The following is a 26,914-nucleotide window of genomic DNA, read 5'->3' on the forward strand; positions in this document are numbered from 1 at the left end:
ATCTGCTTTCCGTGATTTGTTTATGGACGTGCCTCCTTACCTGGGTGCAAACAACATACGAAAGTACTTGCGTGAACTTTTTCAGCGCAATACGGACCCAAAAAAAAATTGCAGAAAGTAGGGCGAAATTTCACAAGTTTTGCTAGAGGATAGCCTTGGTTTGCACAAAATTTATGAAAAATTCTCCCGAAATGGTTTTTTCCTGAAATTCCGCGTAATAATTTCCACTGAATTTCGGACAAAACGCGACAGATTTCAGGTCAAACGGATGAGTATTCACCAAGGAAAAAAATCAAACAGTTTCACACACGAACGAACCTTCCTTTCAGCCCGGGCAGTGATGAATAAAAAATTTATTGCGAATCTTGTGGGACGAGTCTGGGGCTCAAATCTCAGCCAAAACTCAACAGACACAATGACGAATGTCTGGTAAAAATTTCAGACCAAAATACCCAAGGAGTAAGACGCAGTAAGTCCCAGACCGAGAGTGAACAAAACCGATTTTCCGAAGACAAAACCTCCTAGCTTTTCTTCCCTGTATCTTCTTTCCGTGATTTGTTTATGGACGTGCCTCCTTACCTGGGTGCAAACAACATACGAAAGTACTTGCGTGAACTTTTTCAGCGCAATACGGACCCAGAGAAAAATTGCAGAAAGTAGGGCGAAATTTCACAAGTTTTGCTAGAGGATAGCCTTGGTTTGCACAAAATTTATGAAAAATTCTCCCGAAATGGTTTTTTCCTGAAGTTCCGCGTAAGAATCTCCACTGAATTTGGGACAAAACGGGACATATTTCAGGTCAAACGGATGAGTATTCACCGAGGAAAAAAATCAAACAGTTTCACACACGAACGAACCTTCCTTTCAGCCTGGGCAGTGTTGAATAAAAAAATTTATTGCGAATTTTGTGGGACGATTCTAGGGCTCAAATCTCAGCCAAAACTCAACAGGCACAATGACGAATGTCTGGTAAAAATCTCAGACTAAAATACCCAAGGAGTAAGGCGTAGTAAGTCCCAAACCGAGAGTGAACAAAACCGGTTTTCCGAAAACAAAACCTCCTGGCTTTTCTTCCCCGTATCTTCTTTTCGTGATTTGTTTATGGACGTGCGTCCTTACCTGGGTGCAAACAACATACGAAAGTACTTGCGTGAACTTTTTCAGCGAAATACGGACCCGGAAAAAATTGCAGAAAGTAGGGCGAAATTTCACAAGTTTTGCTAGAGGATAGTCTTGGTTTGCACAAAATTTATGAAAAATTCTCCCAAAATGGTTTTTTCCTGAAATTCCGCATAAGAATCTCCACTGAATTTCGGACAAAACGCGACAGATTTCAGGTCAAACGGATGAGTATTCACCAAGGAAAAAAATCAAACAGTTTCACACACGAACGAACCTTCCTTTCAGCTCGGGCAGTGATGAATAAAAAATTTATTGCGAATCTTGTGGGACGAGTCTGGGGCTCAAATCTCAGCCAAAACTCAACAGACACAATGACGAATGTCTGGTAAAAATTTCAGACCAAAATACTCAAGAAGTAAGGCGCAGTAAGTCCCAGACCGAGAGTACCCGTTTTCCGAAAACAAAACCTCCTGGCTTTTCTTCCCCGTATCTTCTTTCTGTGATTTGTTTATGGACGTGCCTTCTTACCTGGGTGCAAACAACATACAAAAGTACTTGTGTGAACTTTTTCAGCGCAATACGGACCTGGAAAAAAATTGCAAAAAGTATGGCGAAATTTCACAAGTTTTGCTAGAGGATAGCCTTGATTTGCACAGAATTTATGAAAAATTCTCCCGAAATGGTTTTTTCCTAAAGTTCCGCGTAAGAATCTCTACTGAATTTGGGACAAAACGGGACAGATTTCAGGTCAAACGGATGAGTATTCACCCAGGAAAAAAATCAAACAGTTTCACACACGAATGAACCTTCCTTTCAGCCGGGCAGTGATGAATAAAAAATTTATTGCGAAACTTGTGGGACGAGTCTGGGACTCAAATCTCAGCCAAAACTCAATAGACACAATGACGAAAATAACAATTCAACCATCTCTAATTGTTATTTTTCTGTTGTGTACATCCTTGAAACTATGAAATGCATATTTCCTTTGCCAAATAATTCTATTGTTCAATTATGCTACCTTAATCTCAAAAAGTACTTGAGATTGTTGACATATACTATTAGGTAGATACACCCAATAGTTGAATGACAATAGGGGTGCAGGAAGAAGCATCCAATTTCGGGCCGGTGTAATGTGTGAGAGCCCATTGGGCTTGTGGACTAAACAGTCAAACGTGACTTTACCTGTCCAACAAACACTGAAGGCAGAGGGGGAAGAGAGTGAGAGTGAAGAAGAGAAGAGGGAGAAGAAAGGGAAAGCGTTGGTTCTGTTGTTGAATCGAGAATGTTCCGAAACCAGTACGACACGGACGTGACGACATGGAGCCCCGCGGGGCGGTTGTTCCAGGTGGAGTATGCGATGGAGGCGGTGAAGCAGGGCTCGGCGGCGATCGGTCTCCGATCCAAGACGCACGTGGTTCTCGCATGCGTCAACAAGGCCAACTCCGAACTCTCCTCGCACCAGAAGAAGATCTTCAAGGTCGACAACCACATCGGCGTCGCCATCGCCGGCCTCACTGCCGACGGCCGCGTCCTCTCCCGGTACATGCGCTCCGAGTGCATCAACTATAACTACACCTACGAGTCCCCTCTGCCCGTCGGCAGACTCGTCGTTCAGCTCGCCGACAAGGCACAGGTCCTCATTCCCCTTCCTTCCACATATGCTTTGTTTTTCTTCAGCGACAGAAGTAATTACTATCTCTCGCATTTTAATTGTTGGAATTGGCACGACTCGTCTGGTGTTCCGCTGTTTAATTTCGATTTTAGGTCACGCGATTAAACTGTGAATTGCGTGTTGTATGTTTGTTAAATTTCGGAACTGTGAATGCATTTCGTTTTTCCTTCTTATTTTTCTGTCATACAAGTGCTTATAAAGAAGTTTCTCCAAACATATCTAATTTCTATTATATGCAGTTACACATATTTAAGTTGTGTTTTAGTCGTAGAAAGTTGTATAAATAGGGCATTGGAGACAATTTTGCGCTTGTATCTGCAGAATTACATGGCAAAAGAGAACTGAGAATTGTCTGCAAAATTTATCAGAACTGGAAGGATATCTTATCAATGTTTGTGATGCAATTTTGAGTTGCAGGTTTGCACCCAGCGGTCATGGAAACGTCCGTATGGGGTTGGTCTCCTGGTCGCCGGATTAGATGAATCAGGAGCTCACCTGTATTACAACTGCCCCAGTGGAAACTATTTTGAATATCAGGCTTTTGCTATTGGGTCTCGCTCTCAAGCTGCAAAGACATATTTGGAACGCAGGTTTGATAACTTCATCGGCTCTTCCCGAGAAGATCTGATCAAAGATGCACTTATAGCAACTAGAGAGTCCTTGCAAGGTGAAAAACTGAGGAGTTCTGTGTGCACCATTGCTGTGGTTGGAGTTGGTGAGCCATTCCACATTTTAGATCAGGAAACTGTTCAACAGTTGATTGATACTTTTGAGATTGTAAAGGAGGAAGAACCTCCAGCTGAAGAAGCTCAGCCAACAACGGAGCAGGAGGCTCCCACGGATCAGGCTTCTGGTGCAGATCAAGGTGGTGCAGCTGCTGGAGATCAAGGTGGTTCTCCCATGGAAATTTGATTAGTAAAAATCTATTTTTAGAGGTGTTGAATGCCGATATTTAAAGATGAGTAGGTATCATATTGACTGTTTATGGGGAGAAGACATCTTTTTGATGTATTTTATTTTCGTTAATCTGTTTGTTTCTGCAATTCATCCGTGCTTGATCATTGTAAACAATTTTATAGCTGTTTGATGAACTTTACTGAAATTCTCGATGAAAATTGTTAGATATAACTGTTTAAACTTAATTATTTAATGCTTGACTCTTGTAGCCTATGAGAAAAGCAACTGTTCATCTTCAGCTCTGGGGTGTCTAGTTTTTCTTATATTTGACTATATTATAAATGATTTTGAATATAAATAACTTTATTATTAATTTAAATAATTCATGTTAGAATATTTGGCAGTTTGTGGTTTAAATTTTTGCCAGTATCAAAACTGGCTGAGGTCCTCTGTGAGCATGAATGTGTTTGTGAAATATTTTATAGTTAAGATCTTAAAAGAATTTTTTAAAAGCCTTTTTTGTATTTTAGTTAAGATCTCTCTAATGTTTCATGTATTTTAGAGAATGAATTTTAGGTATAAGTATGAAAAAAAAGTTGTTTGGATTGAGATTTATAAAGGTTTATGAGTGAAGTAATTGGTGTAATTGAAATAAATTTTAAATTAAATAAATAATTAATTATAAATTTTAATATATATATAAGTTATATTTTAAAATGATAATAAATTAATTTAAATTTTAATATAAAATTAAAATTAAAATGATTTATTTCAATATACTATTAAAGTAATATATTAATATTTATTTATTATTTTAATATTTGTTTTAATTATTTATTTTCAAAATATAATTAATTAATAAAAGTAAATTATGCTTTAAAAGATTAATTTATTAAAAATAATTTTTTTAAACTTTCTTTTGGAGCTTTAAGCGGAAAGTTTAGGGTACTCATTCTCTTTGATTCTCACGTTTTCTGCTTATTTAACTTTTTAAAAAATATCTTCCCCATTATCTTATACACTAATTATTTACTTTCTAACATTTTAATTCTTCTAAATAAAAATCATGTATTTTAATCCCCTATTATCTTTATACAAAACTTTGTTTATCATGGATTTGAGTTGAGTAAGTGCGGCGTTAAGTAACTTTTACTAAGGTAATTTCTTTTAACCTATACTTTTTTCCATGCTTGTAGAAATTTTTTTGGATGAAAAATACTTTAGATTGTATAATTTGACAGATTGCACAGTTGAAAATTTTAAAAAAAATTATTCTGAATTATACAATTCAAAAACATATTTCTAGAAAAATTATTATGGACATGACTTGAAATATTATTCTAGATTTTACGATTTAGAACATATTTCCGTGTTTTGCAATCAAAAAATCTAAAACATGAATATTTTAAAGTTTTCCAACATCTCATAAAGGTGCATGAAGGAATCATAGGGTGGAGAAAGATATAGCCCTTACTGATTAGCTCTAGTTTAAAATGATTTTCAAAATATAAACAATTTGCATACAGGCAAAAATTGACGCATAAAAAACTATTTTTAAACTAAATGTGCTTGAGGGTACTCATGACCAACAAAGTCTAAAAATCCGACAAAATTATGTACGTCTATCATAAAAATGGTGTAAATCCTTACCACCAAGCTTACACTTGCCAACATGGAGAACCCTTGTCAAATCCTTCCATTAGACTTCAAAATGGTAGCTAGAAGCCTCAATTAATCTTTGGTTTTGGTCGCCTTGGTCTCAATACCATATAAAGGCACCCTAGAACAATCAAGAAAGCTGGTATAGTTGTCATATCAAACACCATATGTATTTTTCTCTCTCTTGTGCAGTTGATTGGATGAAGAAGGGCAAGAGTCGCATTAACTTGACCAACAAACCTGCATGAGAGATTGTCAGACAAAAAACAAAATCTAAGAAAAATAAAAAAGTCGTATTGCACGTTAATTCCTTCAGTTCAAATGGCTTCTTGATATGAAAGGCAAGAAATAACGAACTGAATAAAGATCAACGATAAAATAGGGCTTGCTAGTCGCTCTGTCTGTACATTATAATAGTCACTCACTTTGAATACCAGTGAGACCAACTAGATACCCATAAATGTGCAACCACTACTCCAACTAGATGCACCAAAGAGTTGCAAACAGTTATGCACCATAGTATTTATCCTCCTTAGTTTACCAAGCCTTTAGATCAATTAATACATTTATTTCCAACAGAACACATTCTTCAATAGGAACGTGTGACATTACAATGAATAAATTGTCTACTGTTTGAGTAAGAAGCCAATAATAAAGTGCTTTCTCAATTAGTGTGTAGCCTGAGTTCAGAAAAAAGTTGCTTGCTGAGCTAGATAACGGTTGCACAATACATGATGTTGTGTTTGGATGAAGAGTTTTAAAAGAATAATTCATTTTCTAAAAAAACTAAAATGATTTGTAATGAAATGAACTATTTTTTTGGAAAAGGAATTTTTAAGAATAAAAATTAGAAATTAGAAATTCATGAGTTTATTACTTAAAAGGGTGGAATTCCAAATTCTATTAAAATAATACAAATTTGAAATTATTCATTCTCTCTTCTCACTAGAGGATAAAACACCTGCACCAAAGAGGAAAAAATAGCACCCTTTCATCAACTAGCCCTTGCTGTAATGTTTTGTGCAATAGCATAACTTGCCAAAAACCTTCACACTCTAAGGCCCCCTCTCTAAGGACTAGTCCTCAATTTGGGATGTTGTGCTTAGTAGCTAGGTTTTGACTTTTGAATTGTGGTTGCAATATTACGTGGTCCGCAACTATGGCATGATGCAGTCATGGCAGCCGCATTATGTGATGCAACCACCTATTTTATTTAAAGCCTGCTAAATAGGATTAATGAAGATGATTTTTTGCAGGTATTTTGTATCCTAAAAGTTGCAGTGTTTCCTAGTTCACAAACCAACAGTGACATTTGTGGTGAGGGCCCTTTTCTACTGTTGGTGAATGTCAGACTGTTCAAGAGATGTGAGAGCTATATTAAAGAGATTTCTCTGCTAGGCAAGCAGAGAGATTGGTTAGAGCATTGAATAGCAGATGTTCTTTTCTTCGTTCTTATGGCTTTATATTTATTTTTTTGGTTGTCTATTGGAGGTACACATCTCTTGTTGCTCTCTTATAAGTATGTTCTTTTCATTAAAATGCTTATTGAAGAATAGTGCCCAACCTTTTGGATGCATCCTCCAAGGTGTTTAGTAGCCTCAATGCATCAACATAACGCAATTCTCCAGTGACAGTTGATACCTGAAGAATACAACATTCATGGAATTTAAGAATAAGATTACAAATTTAATAGAAGCTACAAATAACTATCACTCACCCTTTTCCAAAGGCTAACAACATAATTGTACTTGTTTACAAGCTCATGCTCCTGGGACAGGAAGATCCTGAACGTTTTGTCAGCTTTATTTTGTTAAGAATTCACATTAACTCATTGTGTCTCAAGAAAAACAAAAGCACTACGATACTCCTGAAAAGCAAAGGGCAGGTTTGGTTTCACATGGTTTAATTTGATAAAATATGCTTCAATATTTTTTCTCACAAAGGCAAATGCAATGGTACATTGACTATATGAAATAGACTTTTAATTCTTCAAAGATACATAAAATATATATCCCCCCCCCCCCTCTTGTTTTTCAAGGTTGAATTAGATTTAAATTTCACTTTCTTAGTACAAGTTTAATTTCTCATTTTTGTCTTCATTTTGGGATGAAATGTTGATAAAGGAATAAATCTTTAAAAAGGAAAGATAACAGAAATAGAGGATATGGCACATTATAATAATGATCTCATTGATGCATTTTGAAATAGTCATTTGTCTATCATTAAATAGCTTCAATGCTACACAGTAAGGATACTGGTACGTTCCATTAGCAAAAGATTAATGGCAGAATTAACCAGTTGTATTGATTCTTCAAGGGCAGTAATGACATAGCTCCGAGCAATTGAATCAGACTGGAACTGTGAAATGTGCCAACCTTGTGATGTAATGGAGAAAGGGTTGCATCCTACTGACCATAACCAGTCCTGTCATATGCAGAGATAAATCTTACAATATGGTGTGATTCAAATACACTTGAAAACGAAGCTACATTTTAGTATATGGACATTGACTGTTCTAGGAACTTGGGACACAGTTCACACAGGCTAATCTCTAAATGAGTATGTATATTGTTGACAAAGGCATTAAGCATCTGCAACCAGGACAAATTGAAAAGGTGGTCTAGCTTCCTGCAGGCTCTTTTGCTAACATACATCACTTTTTTGTATTTTAGGGGGGTTGGGGAGTTTTGCAAGGTGTGGGTGAATTGTTGCATTTTAAGGGCTTAGGTATACCCAAAGAAGAGTAACATAGTCCCATACATTATGCACAAGAGCTGAACCTCAACAAATGAAAGATATCTGGATTCAGTAAGACCTAAAATACTAAATGCGTCAAAGAAATAGATTGAACTCCAAATATTAGATCAAATGTACCTCGATTGCTGTCTCATGGGCTTGACCATAGACAAGATGAAGGGGAAGCAATCCAGCAAGATGCTCAGCAGTGGCAGCAACTGCAGCTTTTATAGGCTGCCTTTATTGTCCATATAAAGGATGAAATGATGAAAGAACTGATGAGTAGATTATTTTTGTACGATAAATAAAGGTACTATCACAATTGTTCAATATAAATTTCTATAGAAGTTCACCTCTTGCCCTTCCCCTTACCCAGTGAAATCAATAAAATACGATGCTTTGACAAAAATATTGAAAATGTAAGGCCTACTATCAACAAATTTCCCCCCAAAACAGTGAAGCATTGCTTGATATCCTGATATTTTTGGCTCCATCATCAACAAATTCCCCCCAAAACAACCTTTTTTTAAGAAAGTGTTTTGCAAGAAAGATGAATAAGCAATTTTAGAAAGTTGGAAGATAGGTTTCTGAATCTTACCTCAAGTCCAGTAGAAGTGAATGTCCATTACAATGTAGATGGCTTTCCCAGGAGGACGGCTCTGACTGAACGACAATAATCATGTCAGACAGAGCTTTTGCCTGAAAATATTTGTCTAGTAAAAGTGGTTCACTGTAGATGAACCAAAAGATTGGAACCTCGAGCACGGACCTGGAATGTGCATGCCTACCTGCACCAAATATTAATATATTTATCAATAGGCAGAATATCAAGAATAAAAGAGAACTTTATTTTAAACTTATCACGTCCAACCACAATGCGCAACCCCTACATGCTAGACGTAGAAAGTCCTTGTTAATCCCTACTATTTCACACTTTACATATCTTCAGTTTTTCCCTTTTGACATCCATGTTTTGATGATAACAAACAAGACAATTTTGGTGTGACTAATATATTTATGCATAGTCCGTGACAAACTTTTGGTCACTTAGTGAAGCAAACACTATGAACTTGAAACTCCAAGCTATAAGCTGTAAAGAGTTTTAGACACACGCAAACTAATATATAGTAAGGATTGATGCTACTATCATCCCAAATACAGCATGCCACACCTGCTATTCAGCAATTGAGGCATAACGCCAAGCATCTTATAGAATTTAAACAAAGGTTGTCTTAAACTCATCTCTAATTCAGGCTTGATTATTTATTTAATTGAATAAAGATTTCAAAATGAAATTCCCCAAAATTTGCTTGGAATAAAAATGTGCAAGGATGAAAATAGATTGAGCAGCATATACACTAATCAATGGACGAAATTAATTTTCCTTTCACCTTTTTATTCTCTCAACTTCAAGAGGACTGTCCAACTTATTCCCATTTTTCCATGTACAAACAAATGGCATTCTAAAACAGGACATAAGGGTATAAGAATGACCTTTAAGAGAACCATGTTTATTCAGCCTTTGCAATTGATATTGCAGAATAGCAGAATCAAGATATGTTCGAACTTAATTTTCCTTTCACCTTTTTATTCTCTCAACTTCAAGAGGACTGTCCAACTTATTCCCATTTTTCCATGTACAAACAAATGGCATTCTAAAACAGGACATAAGGGTATAAGAATGACCTTTAAGAGAACCATGTTTATTCAGCCTTTGCAATTGATATTGCAGAATAGCAGAATCAAGATATGTTCGAACTTAATTTTCCTTTCACCTTTTTATTCTCTCAACTTCAAGAGGACTGTCCAACTTATTCCCATTTTTCCATGTACAAACAAATGGCATTCTAAAACAGGACATAAGGGTATAAGAATGACCTTTAAGAGAACCATGTTTATTCAGCCTTTGCAATTGATATTGCAGAATAGCAGAATCAAGATATGTTCGAACTGTCTTTCGGTAGGTTCCATTGATAAGCAGTAAAGGTACAGCAGCTGCTCGTCGTGCAACTGCAAAGGCCATTGCTAAGGCAGGATCCTCCGACAGCGGCAACCTGAAGTCATAGTTATGTAACTAGAAAACTAGGGAGAATGCACAATTTCATAAGAACGTGATAAATCAGATCCACAGCATTTTGTTAAGAAAACATTTCACCAACCAAATGCCTAATTAAAGGTAAGGCAAGGAAAGGGTAGAATTAAAAATTCATAACATACATGTGCTGACTGAACATTGGTTTCTGAGAAGGAACCGTCAAGGAAGAAAGGCTGTCCTTTATAGCATTCATATCCACAGGAAGCTGTTTATTGTGCCTAACTTTCTGCAAAAAATAATACAAGGGCAATATCAATATTCAGCTGTTGCAAACCTTTTCAAATGATCGAAAAGACATCTTACCTCCTGTGTCACGAAAAACAACTGAAAGGATATCTTTTCATAATAATGAAAAGCACCATCAGCAACCGAAGGTGACACAATATGTCTCATAGATCCCCACAGTGTTCCACCTAGATGTGCAAGAAAAGAATCACGCGCAACTGTGTAATTTTTGAACTCCTGCAAAGGGGTAAATCCTTGAATGAAGAGGTCTAACCAGAAATTTAAGCTACACAAAAATTGGGGGCACACCACTCATTATAGTAATTTACTAAATTAACCAAGATTAACTGGCTGACCTCTTGTGTATCACTGAATAGATTCCAGCTCTCCATCCGTTTCAAAGCTTCTATGGCCTTTTTCTTATGACTTTCATCATATTCTTCACCTTCAAATGACTGTAGCTCATTTCTCAAATCCCGCATCCTCCCATCAAGTTCTGAAATTATCAAATGTTACAAGCTGTATGAAAAACTACAATAAAACGTTGTAGATTTTAAACCTACATAAACTGAGCTGTGAAATCTACAAAGTTAGATAATTAGAATGAAAAATAAAAAAAAGCATTATTGCATACAAATAAAAGCATTATGAGAACATCTCACTAGCAGAGAAGCATAGATACTTCAAATGATTACCATGCCAAAGAAATTGACTAGCAGAATATTTGTTATTAATTGGTGTAGATTGCAGAATATTACAGAATATTTGTTATTATTGGAGCAATTATTGGTAAACAATTTCTGCATGATTGTACAGCTATATTTATGCAATAATCTCGATAATTAGTTAGCCCAGCTGCATGATAGCCTTTATTGCAGAATAGTCAGTTTCAAGGGTAATGGAGAATTCTCCAGAGGAAAACACATCATTTTGATATGCATTTTTTCCTAATATGGTATCAGACTAGGTTGTAATCCTATCTTAGTTCTATCCAAAGCCTTTGGGTTTTGCAAGACTATCCTTGTTTTGCTGTCTCTTGTATGATTTTTTCGTGATTTTTATTTTCTCAACTTCATGTCTAGTGACAAGTATGATATCTTAATTGTTTGCCTTAATGGCAAGAGTTATTCAACCTCGGAAGATGATCAAGAAATGGCCCAAAGTTGAAGGTCTTTTTCCTCTCTATTTTTCTCAACCTCCATGTGCTTTCCTTCCTTTTGTTTACTGAAATTCAGCCATTGTTAATTTATAGCATACGCATCTTGGCCACCCAATATAAAGCTTTGTTCAGATGGATCAATAGATAAATACAAGGCTAGGCTGATTGTTGTAGGAAATAAGCAAGAATTTGGCATTGATTATGAGGATACCTTTTAACTTGTGGCCAAAATGACTATTGTGTGCACTATGATTGCCATTGCTGCACTTGAATCTTGGAAAATACACCTATGGACACAAAGAATGCATTCCTCCATGGTGACCCCAAGGTGGAAATTTACGTCTAACTTCATACCAGTATGCTTTCACCTTTACTTAATATTGTTTTCAAACTGAAGCATTCTTTATATGGATTGAAAGAAGCACCAACAATATGGTTTGAAAAGTTTCACACAACATTGCTTGGTATCTTCCTAACATTTGCACCTTTCAGCAATACACCATATTATTAAGTATCTCTTGGGTACTTGCAATCGTGGTCTTTTTTCCCTATTGGTAGTGTGTCATCATAACTTCAAGCCTAAAGTGATTCTAATTGGGTTGGATGTTCGAATACATGAAAATCCACTACTGGCTGGTGTATATTTTAGGGAATCCTTCTATCTCTTAGAAATGCAAGAAAAAAAATTCAGTCTCTAAATGATCTATTGAAGCTGAATATCACACCATATCTGCAAATTGCTTCTGAGATTACTTGGCTACAGACTCTTGTTTTGGAGCTGAGTTTTTCACATGCAAAACCAACTCCATACTTGTTGACGATACAAGTGCCATTCAAATTGTTGCAAACCTGTTTACCATGAAAGAAGGAAGCACATAGAGGTTGATTGCTACTCAATCTGGGAGGCCTACGACCACAAAGCTATTACCTAGCCTAATGTTTCTACATCTGTTCAAATCATTAACGTTCTTACCAAACCCTTGACATGTCAGCACCAGAATTTCCTAATCAACATATTGATGATTGTAGACTTACATCAATTTCAGGTGGGAAGCCAAAAGAAATGATTAGCAGAATATTTGTAATTAATTGGCATAGATTGTAGAATATTACATAATATCTGTTATTATTAGCACAGATTTGTTGGTTACAGTTCCTGCATGATTGTACAGCTATAATTATAAAATTACGTCCATAATTAGTTAGCCTGGCAGAAGGATAAAATTTATTGCAGAATAGCCAGTTTCAAGGCTAAAAAATCAGAATTATCATCACTATTTAATGGAGAATTCTCCAGACGAAAACAAACTGTTTTTGTCTGCACTTTTCCAAGTCTAATATAACATACCCGTGTCACATTATGTTGGATCAGTACGTTGAAGCATTATACTAATGTAAGTGGGTTAGTTTATAAATGGATAATGAATCTGTAAAACATTCACAATGTCAAGATTGGTATTTGATTTGAAAACATTATGCAGAATCGCTTATACTTTAAAAACAAGCTCAAATTTGCATTTTTGTTCATATTTTATGGAGATCTTTAAGATTTGTGTTTATATTGATTTGAAGAATATTAACTACGTATATTATTTTCTAACTTTGTACTGTCCTATAGCTTTCAATGCTTGCTGCGACCTAGCTTTAATTACACTGTTCATATCCTGTGTTTATTTGTTATCTCCCAACATGTCCAAAAATCAAGATTTTATGAGAAAGTAAAGGAAATCATTTTTTACCAAAATGAAAAAGGGAATTCAACAAACTTTAAGTTAAATTTAGAAATTTAAAGGCAAAAAGCTACATAATGAGATTACCTTCACAAAGAGCAAGCTTAACTTTCCTTCCTTTGCAATGCTTAAAAGCAAAAAGCTCATATATATCAATCTCAGCTAAAAGAATATCAATCGCCTGGTGTTCCTTCTGCAACATTAAAAGTAACAATTGACCTACTTTTAGAAAAATGACTGCGGAAAGGGGGGGACATTTACTACATATATTGGATGCCTACATTCCTCTCAACATCATTATCACATTCCAATGATATCAAAGTCTACAAACACTACATAAAATTCCTGTCAACTTGAGAGAAACCTAGAATAAAAGTGTTTGTTTCTATCACAATTTGTTTCACATCCTTAACATTTTGGTTGAACCACACTTTTCTTTTTTAATTTGTTTGCAGTATTTACAATGTATGAGGTAGAAATTATCCAGAGTATTTACAATTTACTACAACTCTCTAAAACCTCGTTCTTAGAAAAACCATATGCAATATATTGTTAGATCCAACTTATTTTACATACATCACCAAATACAGAAAATTTCTCCTGAATAGCATCTTGCAATCGGTCTTCAGCTTCTTCTTCTGAAATTTCTGCAATTAGCAATGCAAACGGATCAAAATAGCCAGAAATATAACATGGCATCAAGAGTTAAGCCATGCATAATGAGCAAAACAAATAAGATGCAACTTTACAAGTCAACCAAATATATCAGAGGTGCATGGCATTGATGGAATTTCTTGATGGTCAGAATTAGATCCCAAATAGATCAAAATCTATGTGCATGGCATGAAGATCTTAATCATGTAAAACTTAAACAACTTCTTCTTAATCTCTTATAAAGAATAAACTTCTAAGAACATATTCAATTACTCACCAGCCGGTCGGGCTTTAGTGATAAAGAAGTCATGCAATGGCGTATTTGTTTAAGAGATGTCAGTTTATGAACAGTCATAAAGGCATTGAATATCATTTGCCCAAACATTATTAGCCTTCTTCCAGAAGAGTTACAAGTTTGAATGATCTAAAAGTCCCAACATATTTGGTTCTACAGACTGTCATAACAAGGCACAAAAACGAAAATCCATCTAATTCCAATGTTTAACTTTGTCTAATGGTATTTTATTATTATCTTCCAAGCGATTATGAAGAATACCTTGGGCATGAAACCAAATGTCAACACATGCAGACCAAAATAAGTAATTTTGCCATTAAGCTTTTATGAAGTAATTGTGGGTGACGTAGAAATGGAATGGACAAGTCTAGAGACCACTACAGATCAAAAGCCAAGAACACAAGGGTAAAAAATAGAAATTCTCAAGGTGTCCAAGAAAGCCTGAACACAAAGGAGAAAACAAAAAATTGGAACACCGAAGGGAAAAATAGTCATTTACATATAATACTCACAATCTCCCACTTTCTCTCCATCTCACATAATCTTCTCACTCCAAACTTTCTCCAGAGATTCACCCAAATCACCTATACCAAACCAAAATCCTCACAAATACACTCAAATGTTTCTTCATGAATAGTAAATTTGCATTATCAAACACACCAGAAGAGAGAACATTTGAGCCAAGGAAACCCTAAGATTTGACATAAAAGTTACTGGGATTAAATTCAAAGTAAAAACCATTATCATTTACAAATTTGGTTACACTCACAAGATTTTTGGTTGCTGAAGGCACAAAAAAGAAAGATATGTAAATATACCCAAGAGGAAAACCTCTTCATGTGGAATTGCAGTTTGTTGCTTCAGAAATTCAGGAGTTGTTGTAACATGAATGTAGCCCTTGAATCAAAATACCTATTTTGGGATCATTGAGGTAGTGGAAAGGTAGTGTAATGGGCTTGAGCACTAGTGGCAAACTGATTGGGACCATAAGGTGAACTAACTGCAGTATAGTAAGGTTGGGTCAAGGAAATAGTTGGACCCTAAAATTTGGAGGATTGTCCTAAGAATTTTTAGATTGACCATTGTTAGGATTGGTGGTAACACAATACTTCAGTATGACTTAATGGTACAAACTTAAAATTGAATGTTACATTGACCATCATGACCTTTCTCACCGCTAAAGTCTACCCCACAAAGGTAATTTTGATATTGAGAGTGATTATCATTGTGAGTGAGTTGGTGATATTGTTATTGTTGGAGATCCCACATCAACTAGGAATAAGGCCAATTTACAGTATATAAGTGGGTCAAAACTCACCTTATAAACCGATTTTGTGAAGATGAGTTAGGCTTAAGCGCACTTCCTAACATGGCTCACTCACTTCTCTCAATGGTTTTGCTGAATCTTATCCTTGCAGCCATGTTCATTGTTCTATTTTCCTCTGCTGTTCGTAGCAAACCCTCTTGTCAACGAGCATGCACTCAATTTCCTGACTATGCTGGCCATTGCCAAAGTTTAGGTTATATAATAGGGATATGCACTATAGATGCTGTTCCAAATAATCAATGTCCTTTTAATACGAATGCAAATAAGCAAAGTATTATCCCACGCTCAAAATGTTCATACCCCGGCATGAGAGGGTGTGTTGGAAATCCTACATCATCTAGAAATAAGGCCAAATTATAAATATAAATGGGATGCAATCCTCACCTTATAAATCAATTTTGTGAGATCGAATAAGGCATGAACCCACTTCCTAAGAGTTATCAATAAAATAATTATTTGTTTCCTTACATAATTATAGTCATTCTACCCAAAGTGGTTGGTCAGTTTCTGCATCAGAGAAGCATTATCCATGATTTAGGAATTTTTCAAGCTCTTACTATGATATTGAGAAAACTATTATACTGAACTTAAACTTACTACTGAGAGTTCCCTATTTATAGATAAGATATTATGCTGAATTAATTACTAATATATATCAACTGTATAACTAACTATGCAGATGTCATTGACAGCTACAACATCTAACACTATAGTCTAATATCAAAAGCATGATTTACAGCTGGATAAATTACACACATCAAATCATAACTACCTGAAGCTGAACCAATCGTTTTTTCTACACTTGGCAAACTTGCTTCCGTACGCACACCTTCTCCACCAACAGCAGGTCCCCATGAAAAGGGACCAGCACTTAAATCAATAAATGCCCATCTGGTACAAAACACTAACGAATGTAAACAAAAAGAAATGTGAGTGAAAATTTAGCATTTTGTGAAGTAAGAAATTGAACCTGTCCTTTCCAATCCATGTATCAGTGAGACATTCTGCTTGAAAACCACTGTAGTCTGCAGATTTTAATACCTTCTCTAGATGGAGCTTCAGGTCTTGATCCTTCCCTTTTAGTAACTAGAAATACAGGATCAAAAAATGAAAACTTCGGGAAAAAACGTAGTGCAAAAATTTTAGTAATTAAATATACTTTCCTATAAGTGGAGACATCTGATGAGTGGTATACCTGTAAAACTTTGACCTCAATGATCTCAACTATGTCTTTCCCTTGATACAACCTCCGAAAATTATCTAGTGCATTTAGCCAAATATTATACCAATCCATCTGCATTTTGTTGTTGTACCAAAACAGCAAACATTTAATAAAAATTTACACTGCTTACACCATGAACTCCAGAAAAGAGACCAGACCCAAATTGTAAGTGAGCTCTGAGAAGGACAACTACAGTAGAAATACTGCTAGATACTCTTCGACTTCAAGCAAAGAAATATATAATTGGAGAGAACACGAAGATTATGATTTTGTGGTTTGTAAAATATACATCCATGTCAGAGGGTTTCTTTCTCCTTTATTAAAATTTTTAACTCTTTGAAATTATCCATGCACCGTATTATCTAATGAGTCAATGCTGTTTTAGGACTACAAAAAATTCCAATTTTTTATTTTTGTTCTGAACTTTCAAAACTTTGGTTTTAGTCCGTATATTTTTTTTAAATGCCCAAAATTTGGTCCCAGTATAGAGGGAAAAAGTGTTACTAGCATTAAGGACTAAGTTTTCTTATTTTAAAAATATACAGGCATGAATGAAAACTATTAGTTTTAGAAGCTGGAAAGCAAAAATAAAAAGTTCAAAAATTTTCAGGTACTACAAACACTATTAACCCTATCTAATTGATCTCAAATAACTAAATGCCCTCTCCCTTCCTAGCTAATTTCCACTTTCCTCTTGTATTAGCTCCTACAAGTTAACTTTTGATGTAGCTGATAAAGAGGCCAATGATAAATAGAAGTCATGGAGAGAAAAAGAGTAGAAAAATCTTGGACATAGAGGAAATGCATATTTCGAAGCCAGCCGAGACATGAGATGATCATTTGGAAAGTCCAACTGATAATGCAATAGGACATTATGGTGCAAGAGGTAGGGAAAAGAAATCTGAAATAGAAGGATTAATTCGGAGGACTAGTAGCCAATTTTGCATGCACAAGAGATCAATAAAGTAGAACTGAATGAGGATTAATATTAGTTTTGTAGGTAAATGAAGTTCAAAATAAGTAGGAAAAACAACTAAAGCTTGCCCCAATTGAATTTGGTATAAGACTATCATAAGGTCATCCAATCATGTGAAAGATTTGAATCACATCATGCAAAATAAAAATTAATGAGCATATATGCTTTCACCATACAAGGAAATGAAATACTTACAATATCAGCATCCTCGGTTCTTGTCCAAGAAAATTTCATCATTGGATGCTTTTCATACAAAGGTCGCTGAATCTTAGTAAGAGCTGTAGAGCAATAGTAAATACCTAATGAGGTTCTAAGTAAAAGAAAGAAGAAATAAAGAGGGACTGCAAACATCAACTGCAGAAGTATATCATAAATAATAAAAGTTTGAATAAGCATTGTTGTTATGGAAAGACTTTGTGGTGTTAATTTTACTTGAATTTAGAGATGGCCAAAACCAGTCAGTTTCATCTCAGCTGATGTATGTGTATATATAAACATGACTACAAATATATCTCAAAGAGGAAAGCTAAAAAAATATGTTCCTTAACATAAAGTAGGTACACCCAAAAATACAACAAAATAATTACACCTATTTCAACACTCCTTCTCAAGCTGGAGCATATAAATTGTATGCACCAAGCTTGGAATATATAAATTCAACTCTAGAACCTCTTAAGGATATAGTTAGAATGCCCACAAGCTGCTCATTGGCTTTGATGAATCCAGTACTAAGTTCCTTAGACAAAATGAAATGACAATCGATCTCATACCTAGAATATTTTCAGGAATGTTTTCTGCCTGAAGAAGCTTCATTTGCAAACTCTTATTCTGCACAATATGGTAGTTGTTAGTGTTGGCACTGAAGACTTTGGTTCAGTAGAAATAAATATTTAGCAATTACTTTTTGCTAGTAAATAGTTCATAAATTCTGCAGAAGAGTGCCAAACATAGTATGATACATTTTACAAATGACAACCAAATCACAATAGCAATGCACATTCTAAGGAGAAAAGACAGAACATTTTATATACCTCCTTTAGCAAGTTTATTTCGGGCTCAGATAAACCTCTCCTGAAATATTTTGTAAGAGAAACAATATATAAAAACACGAGTAACAAAAGCACGGCCAAAACAGATAATTTTCCCAGATACCCATAATAGGTTAGACCTGAACTATGTAAGAAAATAAAGAATTATTTTATTGATATCAATCACACCAATTACATTCTCATAATCTCTATTTGTAAATTGTAATAACCAAAAACTTTTTAAAAAATAAATATTTTTTCCTAATTACTATGGAGATATTGAAAAAAAAAATATCCTAATAATCTGCCATTTACAACACTATCTCAAGCTGTTGAATGAATATCAATCTCATCCCCAACTTGCCTACAAGATCCTTGAATCTGCCCTGAGGAAGCCCTCTAGTTAAAATGTCTACTATCTAAAATCTTGTATGGACATGAGTTATAACCACTAGGCCTCTGTCAAGGTTATCTTTGATGAAGTACCTGTCAAATTTCAATATGTTTGGTCTCATCATGTTAGACTGAATTACGGGCAATGCTCATGACTGACTTGTCATCACAGTACAATTGCATAGGGATGTCAACCTATACTTTAAGGTCATCAAGTATGATCTTCATCCAAAGTCCTTCACATGCCTTGAGCAGGGCTTGAAATTCAACTTTTGCACTGGAACGAGATACTCTATCCTATTTTTATGCTTCTCCAGGTCACTAGATTTTCTCCAAAAAACATACTGAGATGTAGATTTTCTACCAGTAATAGAACATGCATAGTCTGCATAAGTATATATCTTCAGGGTCAAAGTGTCTCGTTTCCTGAAGAATGACCATTTTCCTGGGCTTGACATTAAGTACTGAAGAATTGTATCAACTGCTTGCATGTGTCTTTCTCTTGGATAATGCATAAACTAGTTTACCACACTAACTGCATAAGCAATGTCTGATATCAACTGTGATAAATAAACTTTTCTACCAATCGCTAATATTTGGTTTTTTCTACAGGAGATGTTACGTAGATTCTCCTGAATCATTGATGACTTGAATGGTGTTTCCCCTAGTTCTTGAGCTAGTGAATGGTGATTACAGTGAACATTGTTGGCATTGCATTTTTATACCAACTCAATGTGCATTGCCACATTGACTTGGAGAAGACCCAACTTGTCAGTCATCAAGGAACTCAACCTAGCTGAATGATCACTGAATTGAGCCAATATGCTCCTTCAAGATTGAATTATGTGATCTCACCAATTAATCTTGAATGTGGAACACCAAAATATTTCCTATTTTTTTAGAGAGGACACAACAGCACCTACATGTGCCTTAATGGCACCATCCATTTTTAATGCCATTCAAGTTACATGCATTAACCATAATCTCTTAAGGCCTTTGAGAATAGAAAATATGGCAAATATAAGAGAAAAGGCTCCCTACAAAATGATTGGTATCCTATACCCCAAGCTATAACTGCAAACTACAAAAAAATGTTAAGCCCTGAAAAGTTGCTTTAATTGTGGTCACCCATAGTGTACCTTGAGGTTTCTTTGAGGTTACCTTAATTGCAGTCTCAATGATGGTGGTATTCTCACATTAATTAGAGATATGATTAATATAGATATTATAAAACATAGGCAGAGTCTTCACCTCACCTTACAAGTCGATCTTATGAATTGTGTTAGGCCTTAATCCTACGATGATACCATAGTCTATATTAAATCCATATTTGAGACACCTGAAATTGCCTTGGACATTAAGGAAAATGTTGGAAAGTTGTCTTAATCCATGTCAACTAGAGATATGTCTAAAAATAGAAGCTTGGATAGGCCTTACCTTACAAGGAATTTTGTGTGATTGAGTTAAACTCTAATTTTAAATTCTAGGAATCCCCCTTTTAGAAGCATTCCCTTTAATCATCAAATACCTTTTCTCTCCCCAAAACTGATTTCCCTTCTTCACAAGGTAAATAACTACTTTGGTCCTTGAATTTAGGCTTACAAACTCATGAGTTTGAACTGTGTACAATTCCAAGATTCTTTATGAAAGAGGTGACATTGTTGGATTTGATATTTATAATAAATAATAAATGACAACATTCTACAAATACGCACCTATACCCATATTTAGGTTTCCTCTCATCACGCTTGGGATTTAAAATAAAAATATTGTATGCATTATCTAGCTGAAGGTATTCAACTAGGCTAGAAAAAAGGCCATCCAACATGTCCACATCTACTTGCCAACTACCACCATTAGTGTCCCTGCAATAAAGAAATTAGAAAAATAAGAGAAAGCAAGAAATTCAAAAGCAAACTAAAAGAAGACACATTATGTTCCTAAAGTAACATTTGTTTTCACTTCTTTAGAGCTTCGTAGCTACTTTGAAGTTAAAACTAAAAGAGCCTTGCATTTAAAGTTATTTACTAAGTCATTTTGCTCCCTTAAAGTGTACACTTTATTAATTTAGTCCCTAAAAGTACAACAATTCTAATTGAGTCTTTGAATGTGTATAAAGTGTGACAATCACGTCTTATTAAATTTTGTGAGACTATTGTAATTAAGTTGTAACCTTTAAGGACAAATTTGACACTAAGTTTAGGGATCAAACATTTAGAGGCTAAATCAATATTTTTGTTCTTTCAAACACTAAATAGCCCCTATTTTACATATCCAAGGACCAAATTGGTCATTTACCATTCAATAACTATATAGTTCATTAAGCTTGAAACTTACTTTCAAGTTAAAATTTCTTAGGTAATGTATTCTTGGAACTTAAAACTAGCTTTGTAAAAGTTTCCATTAAAAAGAAGGCTGAACTTTTAAATTTTGTTTTTCTTAAAACACTTCTTTGCCTAGCTTTTACCTTTCAAAAGAAAAGAAACTCAAATTAATCGGCTCCATCCCTACCAGTGCATGGAGAGGGGAGAAACAGAACTATCATAATTATAAAAATAAGGAGCAAATCCTATATAATCAAGAATATTTATTATTAGAAACATTTTTAGTTATTCTCGTATCACATCTTTACTATTTAGAGGATATCAAATTTCCACTACTTTTTGTGATGGTTTCTTTTTCTCAATATAAATATCAGCTCAATGTCTCTATCCTCATATAACTTAATATGGAATCTAGAGCCTTTTCAAAAAATTGTGTTGGCCAACTAGACCCACCGTCTCCAAATGATTTCTTGTGTGAATTTTTAACCCAATTTTTTTGTTTTCATTATTTTGTAACTTTCACTGATGAATTCTCTTAATGCAGTTGGGTTTATTTAATGAAAGACAAACTTGAACTTCCATCCACTTGTCTTCAAAGTTTTCTCACTATTTTGTAACTAGTAAAGAGTTACTCCTATCATAGGATGGGTGTTTACACCTAATTAAGTACTCTTTTATATATTATGAGGTTCAATTAATTTTTAGTGAGATATAATGATCTAATGTGTGTATAAATTTTCATAAAATTTGTAGGATCTTACAATCTGTGTTATGATCTCCCGACTTACGATTCATATTTCTCTCTCCGATCTTGAGTAAGATCTTGATTTTGACTACCATGGTCTTGCCTTATTTTGTAATTCATATATATACATCAATAAAAAAGCACAACAGTGTAGGTTGAATACATTCTTTCTCCATCTTATTTATTCAAGTACATGTATCATTAGCAACATTAGAAAAAATTAAATTAAATTTACCTGCTGCCAACTGGATCATCCTTGCGGCCAAACACATTTATGGCATTCTCAATTATGGAAGTAACCTTCTCTCCCATTTCAATAGCATGAACAGAAAAGCTGCATCATAATGTCCATTATCATAAACAAAAGATAATACAATTCACACACCGAAAGGAAATTCCAAGAATAAATGAGGAAAAACATTATCAGATTCACTTCAGAGTAGCCATTCCAATCAACAGGGCTCAAAGAAAAAGATATACAAGTGTTATTAACAGGGATTAGAAAATATTCCATAACCAATATTCAAATTTTCTTTGATTAAGTTGATTGATTCAGACAAATTGTTCATCCTTCTACCATGCACTTCTCTTCATTCTCCAAAATATATCCTTTTATTTAAAAATAAACTGCTAAATTAAGTGAACGATAAAAGCACAATCAAATTTATCAGATGAAAAGGTTTAGTTTAAATGTTTTCCGTCCAAGAGAAAATGAGTGCAGCCATTGTAGGCCCTGCTAGTTCTCTTCTGAGAATGAAACTAACAAAAGCTTTGGCTTTCAAAATTGGTCCAGCCAATTTTCCACTCCATCCCTATGTTAAACTCAAAGGTTTTATGGAGTAAATCCTCTAAATGTGATGCCAAATCAGTCTGTGTTTGTGTTTCTCCACAAACTAATACAAAATAACTACATTTTTTAATACTTTTTGTAATTCTATTCTGCATAATAGAACTAAAATAAATAAATTAAAACATGGAAAAGTTACTCTACGGGGGATTCTTTGTCTTTTGGAGTCCAATTCTTATTCCTTCTTGTTTGTGCTGAAACAAAAATATTCTTAGAATATCAATAAAATAATTGTTTTATTTTAATCCCTTCCTGAAAAATCCTATATCTTAGTTCCTATTTTTTCCGACTTAGAATCTTTCTGCCCGATAATCTTTGATTTTATATAATATATAGAGAACAAATATAAAAGAAGAATGAAATGGATTTTTTTGAAACATCAAAAGAAGTAGTCATTTATATTAAAAAATATATTAGAATTATCAGTCAAAATCCCTACTGTATTGAAACTTAAAACTGGTATCAATTTCAGAAATGTAGAGCATATAATTTATCATAAAAGCAAGATGATGTCAAGCACTAGTCAGTAAATTCAAGGCCAGATGAAAAGAAAAAAAACACAAGTTACTTGTAATTTATGTGACTGACAACAGGAAGGTGGTGCCATCGCATTTTATCGATACTGGTTTTGTAAAATGGAGTAAGAACTTCTTCATGTCGGATTCGAGTGTGTTCAAAGATATGATCAATTTTGGTAAACCAACGCTCAATTTCTTCTGGTAGAAGCTTGAATTCTGAAAGACACAAAAAACCGCTATAGAATCTACATTCCAATAATATGAAATAACCAAAAAAGTTAGTTTTCAGCTATGTACCATGGCTGCCCTTCCCTTCAAATCCTATAAATATAAAATTCATAGGAACTGGGAGGTGGATGGAATCAACTTCCTGAAGCTTTAGATAATTAGCTATGTTCCCTGAAATACAATAAAATTATTTTAAGACTAGGTGCTCATTTTTCAAAGTAAATTGCAGAAGCTTTAGCCAATCCATGCTTAAAATACAGCTACAACCACTGTGGTGATCAAAATATAATAGTATATCAAAACAAGATAAAAATGTAATTAGAGAAAGATAAGCTAGAACCAGTGCTAACAAGATAACAATAGTCCTATATTGGACATGGAACAAATAAATACAGCATTGATAGTTTTTTCATCTTTAGACTAACCAAGAATAGGGGTGAGGGGTGAGACTTGCCAAAGGTTTAGAATTAAAAAACATTGATATTTCAGTCACGAAATGTCATGGGTCATAAACTACAAAAGCTTTTGTTTTTTGACTAAATGATCATGATCTATTGGGCTATTGGACATATTGAATTCCATACACAAGAATAAGAAAGTATACCACAAACATTTTTTCACAAGTATAATATAGCTCAAATGGATGAGAAGGAAAACTCCACCTATTTAATCTCTGGGATGAGTTTCTACACAAGAGGCAAATAAAACAACTAGCAGCCTGGAAGCTAAGAATTTGACAATCCATGTTAACTTTTATAGCAATAAAATTAACATAGACTTATCTAGGATAAATATTCATTAAATAGAAGAATATAGGATTGTACATTATAAAACAACAGTAGTTCAAAGAAACAAAGTTAATTTGCGAAGAACTTTAAAGAATGCATGCATACCTGCATTGGTATAATTAAATGAGCTTAATTTTCCATGGCTTGAAAACTTCAAATCATCAAAATCTGAAGAACCAACAAATTAACTAATGAGATTAAAAAAATCTCTTACTGGACAGTGAAAAAAGAAGTTTTGACTCAATGAACAAGGTGTCAACATACCATGGTGTATAACATCCTCACTCCAAAAGCGACTCTTTTCTTTGAGGTTAAACAGTGAGAATACAGATGATCTGCCACTTTTGCGAGTTTCAATAGGAGATCCAAGTGAACTAACTATTAAGAACTGATAAAAATCACAATAAGCGTTATGAATGTCTTTATTTGCAGAAATGACAAACTTATCACATGGATGTTAAGAGGCCACAAGAACTAGCTATTAAAAATAAAATAAAACGAAATAATCAACATCAGAACAGTTATGCTCTCTAGATTAATTCTGTCATGGATCAAGAGCTAGGTTGAACCTAAAATGAATCATGGATTCATCTCCCACCCTGATTCGTGCTATACAATTTATACCAGATATATAAATGATAAAAACATAAACCAACAGCAGAGAAAGATAAAAATGTAGGAGTGTCAGAAACAGGGAACAAAGCACAATCACAGGGTTGGCTATAAATCCTGTGCCGCACTGGAAAAAGTCATTGAAATAGAGAAAAAAGGGGACTCGTAGAGAAATGATGCAAGTTAAAAAAACATAGCCAAAATTGATGACTTGTTCTTATATAGTAAAAATGTAGACCAAATTCTTATATAGGAGCCTCAGAAATAGAGCACTGTCACAGGGTTGGCCAGAATGTGCCACACCGGAAATGTCATTGGAATAGAGAACAAAAGGGATAATTACAGACCAAAGCAAGCACGCAGAAATCGTTGGATTGGATTATTAACATACAACTTCCATGAGGTGTCCTGAAGGAGAAGGTAAACTTCTTTGCACAACGAAAATCAAGCATCATAGCTATCAATTATGGATTATTAATCTACAACTTTGTTTCAGATTCATATATTAGACATAAGTATTGAGCAGAAAAAAAAAATTGGGGAGGGTGGGTGAAGTTGTTGCTGCAGAAACAAAGAGCAAACAGAGAAAAGAAAGAAAAAAAAAAGGCGAACCAAGATGGGTAAAGCCACTGCAGAAGAACGAATCATGGTAGGTGGTGCCACTGCAAAAGGACGAACCAGACCACGGCAACTACACGGCGAGGCACAGTCGAGAACAAAGTGGGTAGGGTTCAGCGTGCTGGAGTGAGGACGAGTAACACATATGGAGACGAGATTTGAATTACGGAAGAATAATCACAAATAAGTGAAAACTTCCTAATTAATATAATTCATCTAACTTAAAGAAAATAAAAATTAGGTGTTATATAAATAATTATTAATATGTATTTGGGTATATTTTATTAAAAATAATTATAAATTATATTTAAATAATAAATAACTAGAAAAACACGTCACATTTTTATTAAATTAAAATATATACTAAGGGTATCAACCCCTAACACACTTTGATTTAACCAAGAAACATTATAGTTTGTGTGGAAGGTTATATCTCTTTGGCAATGATTTTTATGAGTTTGAGTTTTCCTCTTTAAATGACATGAGGAAAGTTCTAAGGATTGGTTCATGGAAATTATCTCTGAGTTTTTTGAGGTTATTTGACTAGACAAAAGACTTTGTTCCATCTACTATGAAAATCACTAAAATTCATATTTCTGTTCAAATTTACAATTTGTCTCTGGAATATTCGAAACCATGGGCTATATGTTCTATTATTAGAGGAATTGGTACCCCTTTGTCCTTGAATGATCATACTATGAAAAAAATAAGGGTTTTTATACTAAAGTGCTTGTTGATATTGATCTTGTATCATCTTTTCCTAATCAGCTATTGGTTGAACGTTCAGGTTTACTTTTATAGCTGATGTGGAATATGAGTGACATCCTCTATTTTGCTCTCATTGTAATATGATTGGGCATGATCTTGTTCGGTGTCGAGTGTTTAATGCTTAGAATCCTATTGTTGTTGGTCCTCAACATAAGTCTTCTCAAAACAAGAATAATACTGACAACAACAAAGAGTATAGGAAATTTGTGGGGGGTCAAGTGGTTCATAAACAACCTAAAGAGTATAGGAAAAAAAAAAGAACTTCTACTAAAGTGA

General features: G+C 34.4%; 2 protein-coding genes across 3 annotated transcripts; one reads left to right on the top strand and one right to left on the bottom strand.

Moving 5' to 3' along the window:
• The first annotated feature begins 2,314 nt into the window (after nt 1-2,314).
• Nucleotides 2,315-3,909, top strand: LOC150027776 (proteasome subunit alpha type-1-A-like). The gene is made up of 2 exons (XM_090301147.1): nt 2,315-2,755; nt 3,212-3,909. Exons 1-2 carry the CDS (start codon nt 2,405-2,407, stop codon nt 3,704-3,706), a joined length of 846 nt encoding a protein of 281 aa, XP_090157273.1. The 5' UTR covers nt 2,315-2,404; the 3' UTR covers nt 3,707-3,909.
• Nucleotides 3,910-5,143: 1,234 nt separating this feature from the next.
• On the bottom strand, nt 5,144-26,079 carry LOC137836638 (uncharacterized). Of its 2 annotated transcripts, XM_090301221.1 has the most exons (25): nt 25,865-26,079; nt 24,905-25,028; nt 24,746-24,808; nt 23,922-24,023; nt 23,675-23,840; nt 22,495-22,593; nt 20,906-21,055; nt 18,801-18,840; nt 18,540-18,597; nt 17,965-18,047; nt 16,767-16,865; nt 16,542-16,657; nt 16,344-16,462; nt 13,872-13,942; nt 13,383-13,488; nt 10,763-10,902; nt 10,485-10,643; nt 10,304-10,407; nt 9,965-10,140; nt 8,685-8,874; nt 8,225-8,324; nt 7,606-7,774; nt 7,068-7,150; nt 6,915-6,991; nt 5,144-5,590 (listed from the first exon to the last, which is right to left on the bottom strand). In XM_090301221.1, the coding sequence occupies exons 1-25, from the start codon at nt 25,898-25,900 to the stop codon at nt 5,419-5,421; spliced, it is 2,802 nt and encodes a 933-aa protein (XP_090157347.1). In that variant the 5' UTR covers nt 25,901-26,079; the 3' UTR covers nt 5,144-5,418. The 2 variants fall into 2 exon arrangements, with proteins under 2 accessions (XP_090157347.1, XP_090157348.1); XM_090301222.1 differs by lacking the exon at nt 18,801-18,840 and having other exon boundaries at nt 25,865-26,049.
• Nucleotides 26,080-26,914: the final 835 nt, after the last annotated feature.

This window comes from Phaseolus vulgaris, chromosome 4 (assembly GCF_051622355.1).
Source record: "Phaseolus vulgaris cultivar YP4 chromosome 4, ASM5162235v1, whole genome shotgun sequence".
NCBI lineage: Eukaryota > Viridiplantae > Streptophyta > Magnoliopsida > Fabales > Fabaceae > Phaseolus > Phaseolus vulgaris.

Coding starts and splice junctions, on each gene's coding strand:
- LOC150027776 (XM_090301147.1), top strand. CDS start 2,405: ATGTTCCGAAACCAGTACGACACGGACGTGACGACATGGAGCCCCGCG. Junction 2,756..3,211: donor AGCTCGCCGACAAGGCACAG/GTCCTCATTCCC, acceptor TTTGAGTTGCAG/GTTTGCACCCAGCGGTCATG.
- LOC137836638 (XM_090301221.1), bottom strand. CDS start 25,900: ATGATTCGTTCTTCTGCAGTGGCTTTACCCATCTTG. Junction 16,866..17,964: donor GAACCGAGGATGCTGATATT/GTAAGTATTTCA, acceptor AACAAAATGCAG/ATGGATTGGTATAATATTTG. Junction 8,325..8,684: donor TCACTTCTACTGGACTTGAG/GTAAGATTCAGA, acceptor TGGACAATAAAG/GCAGCCTATAAAAGCTGCAG.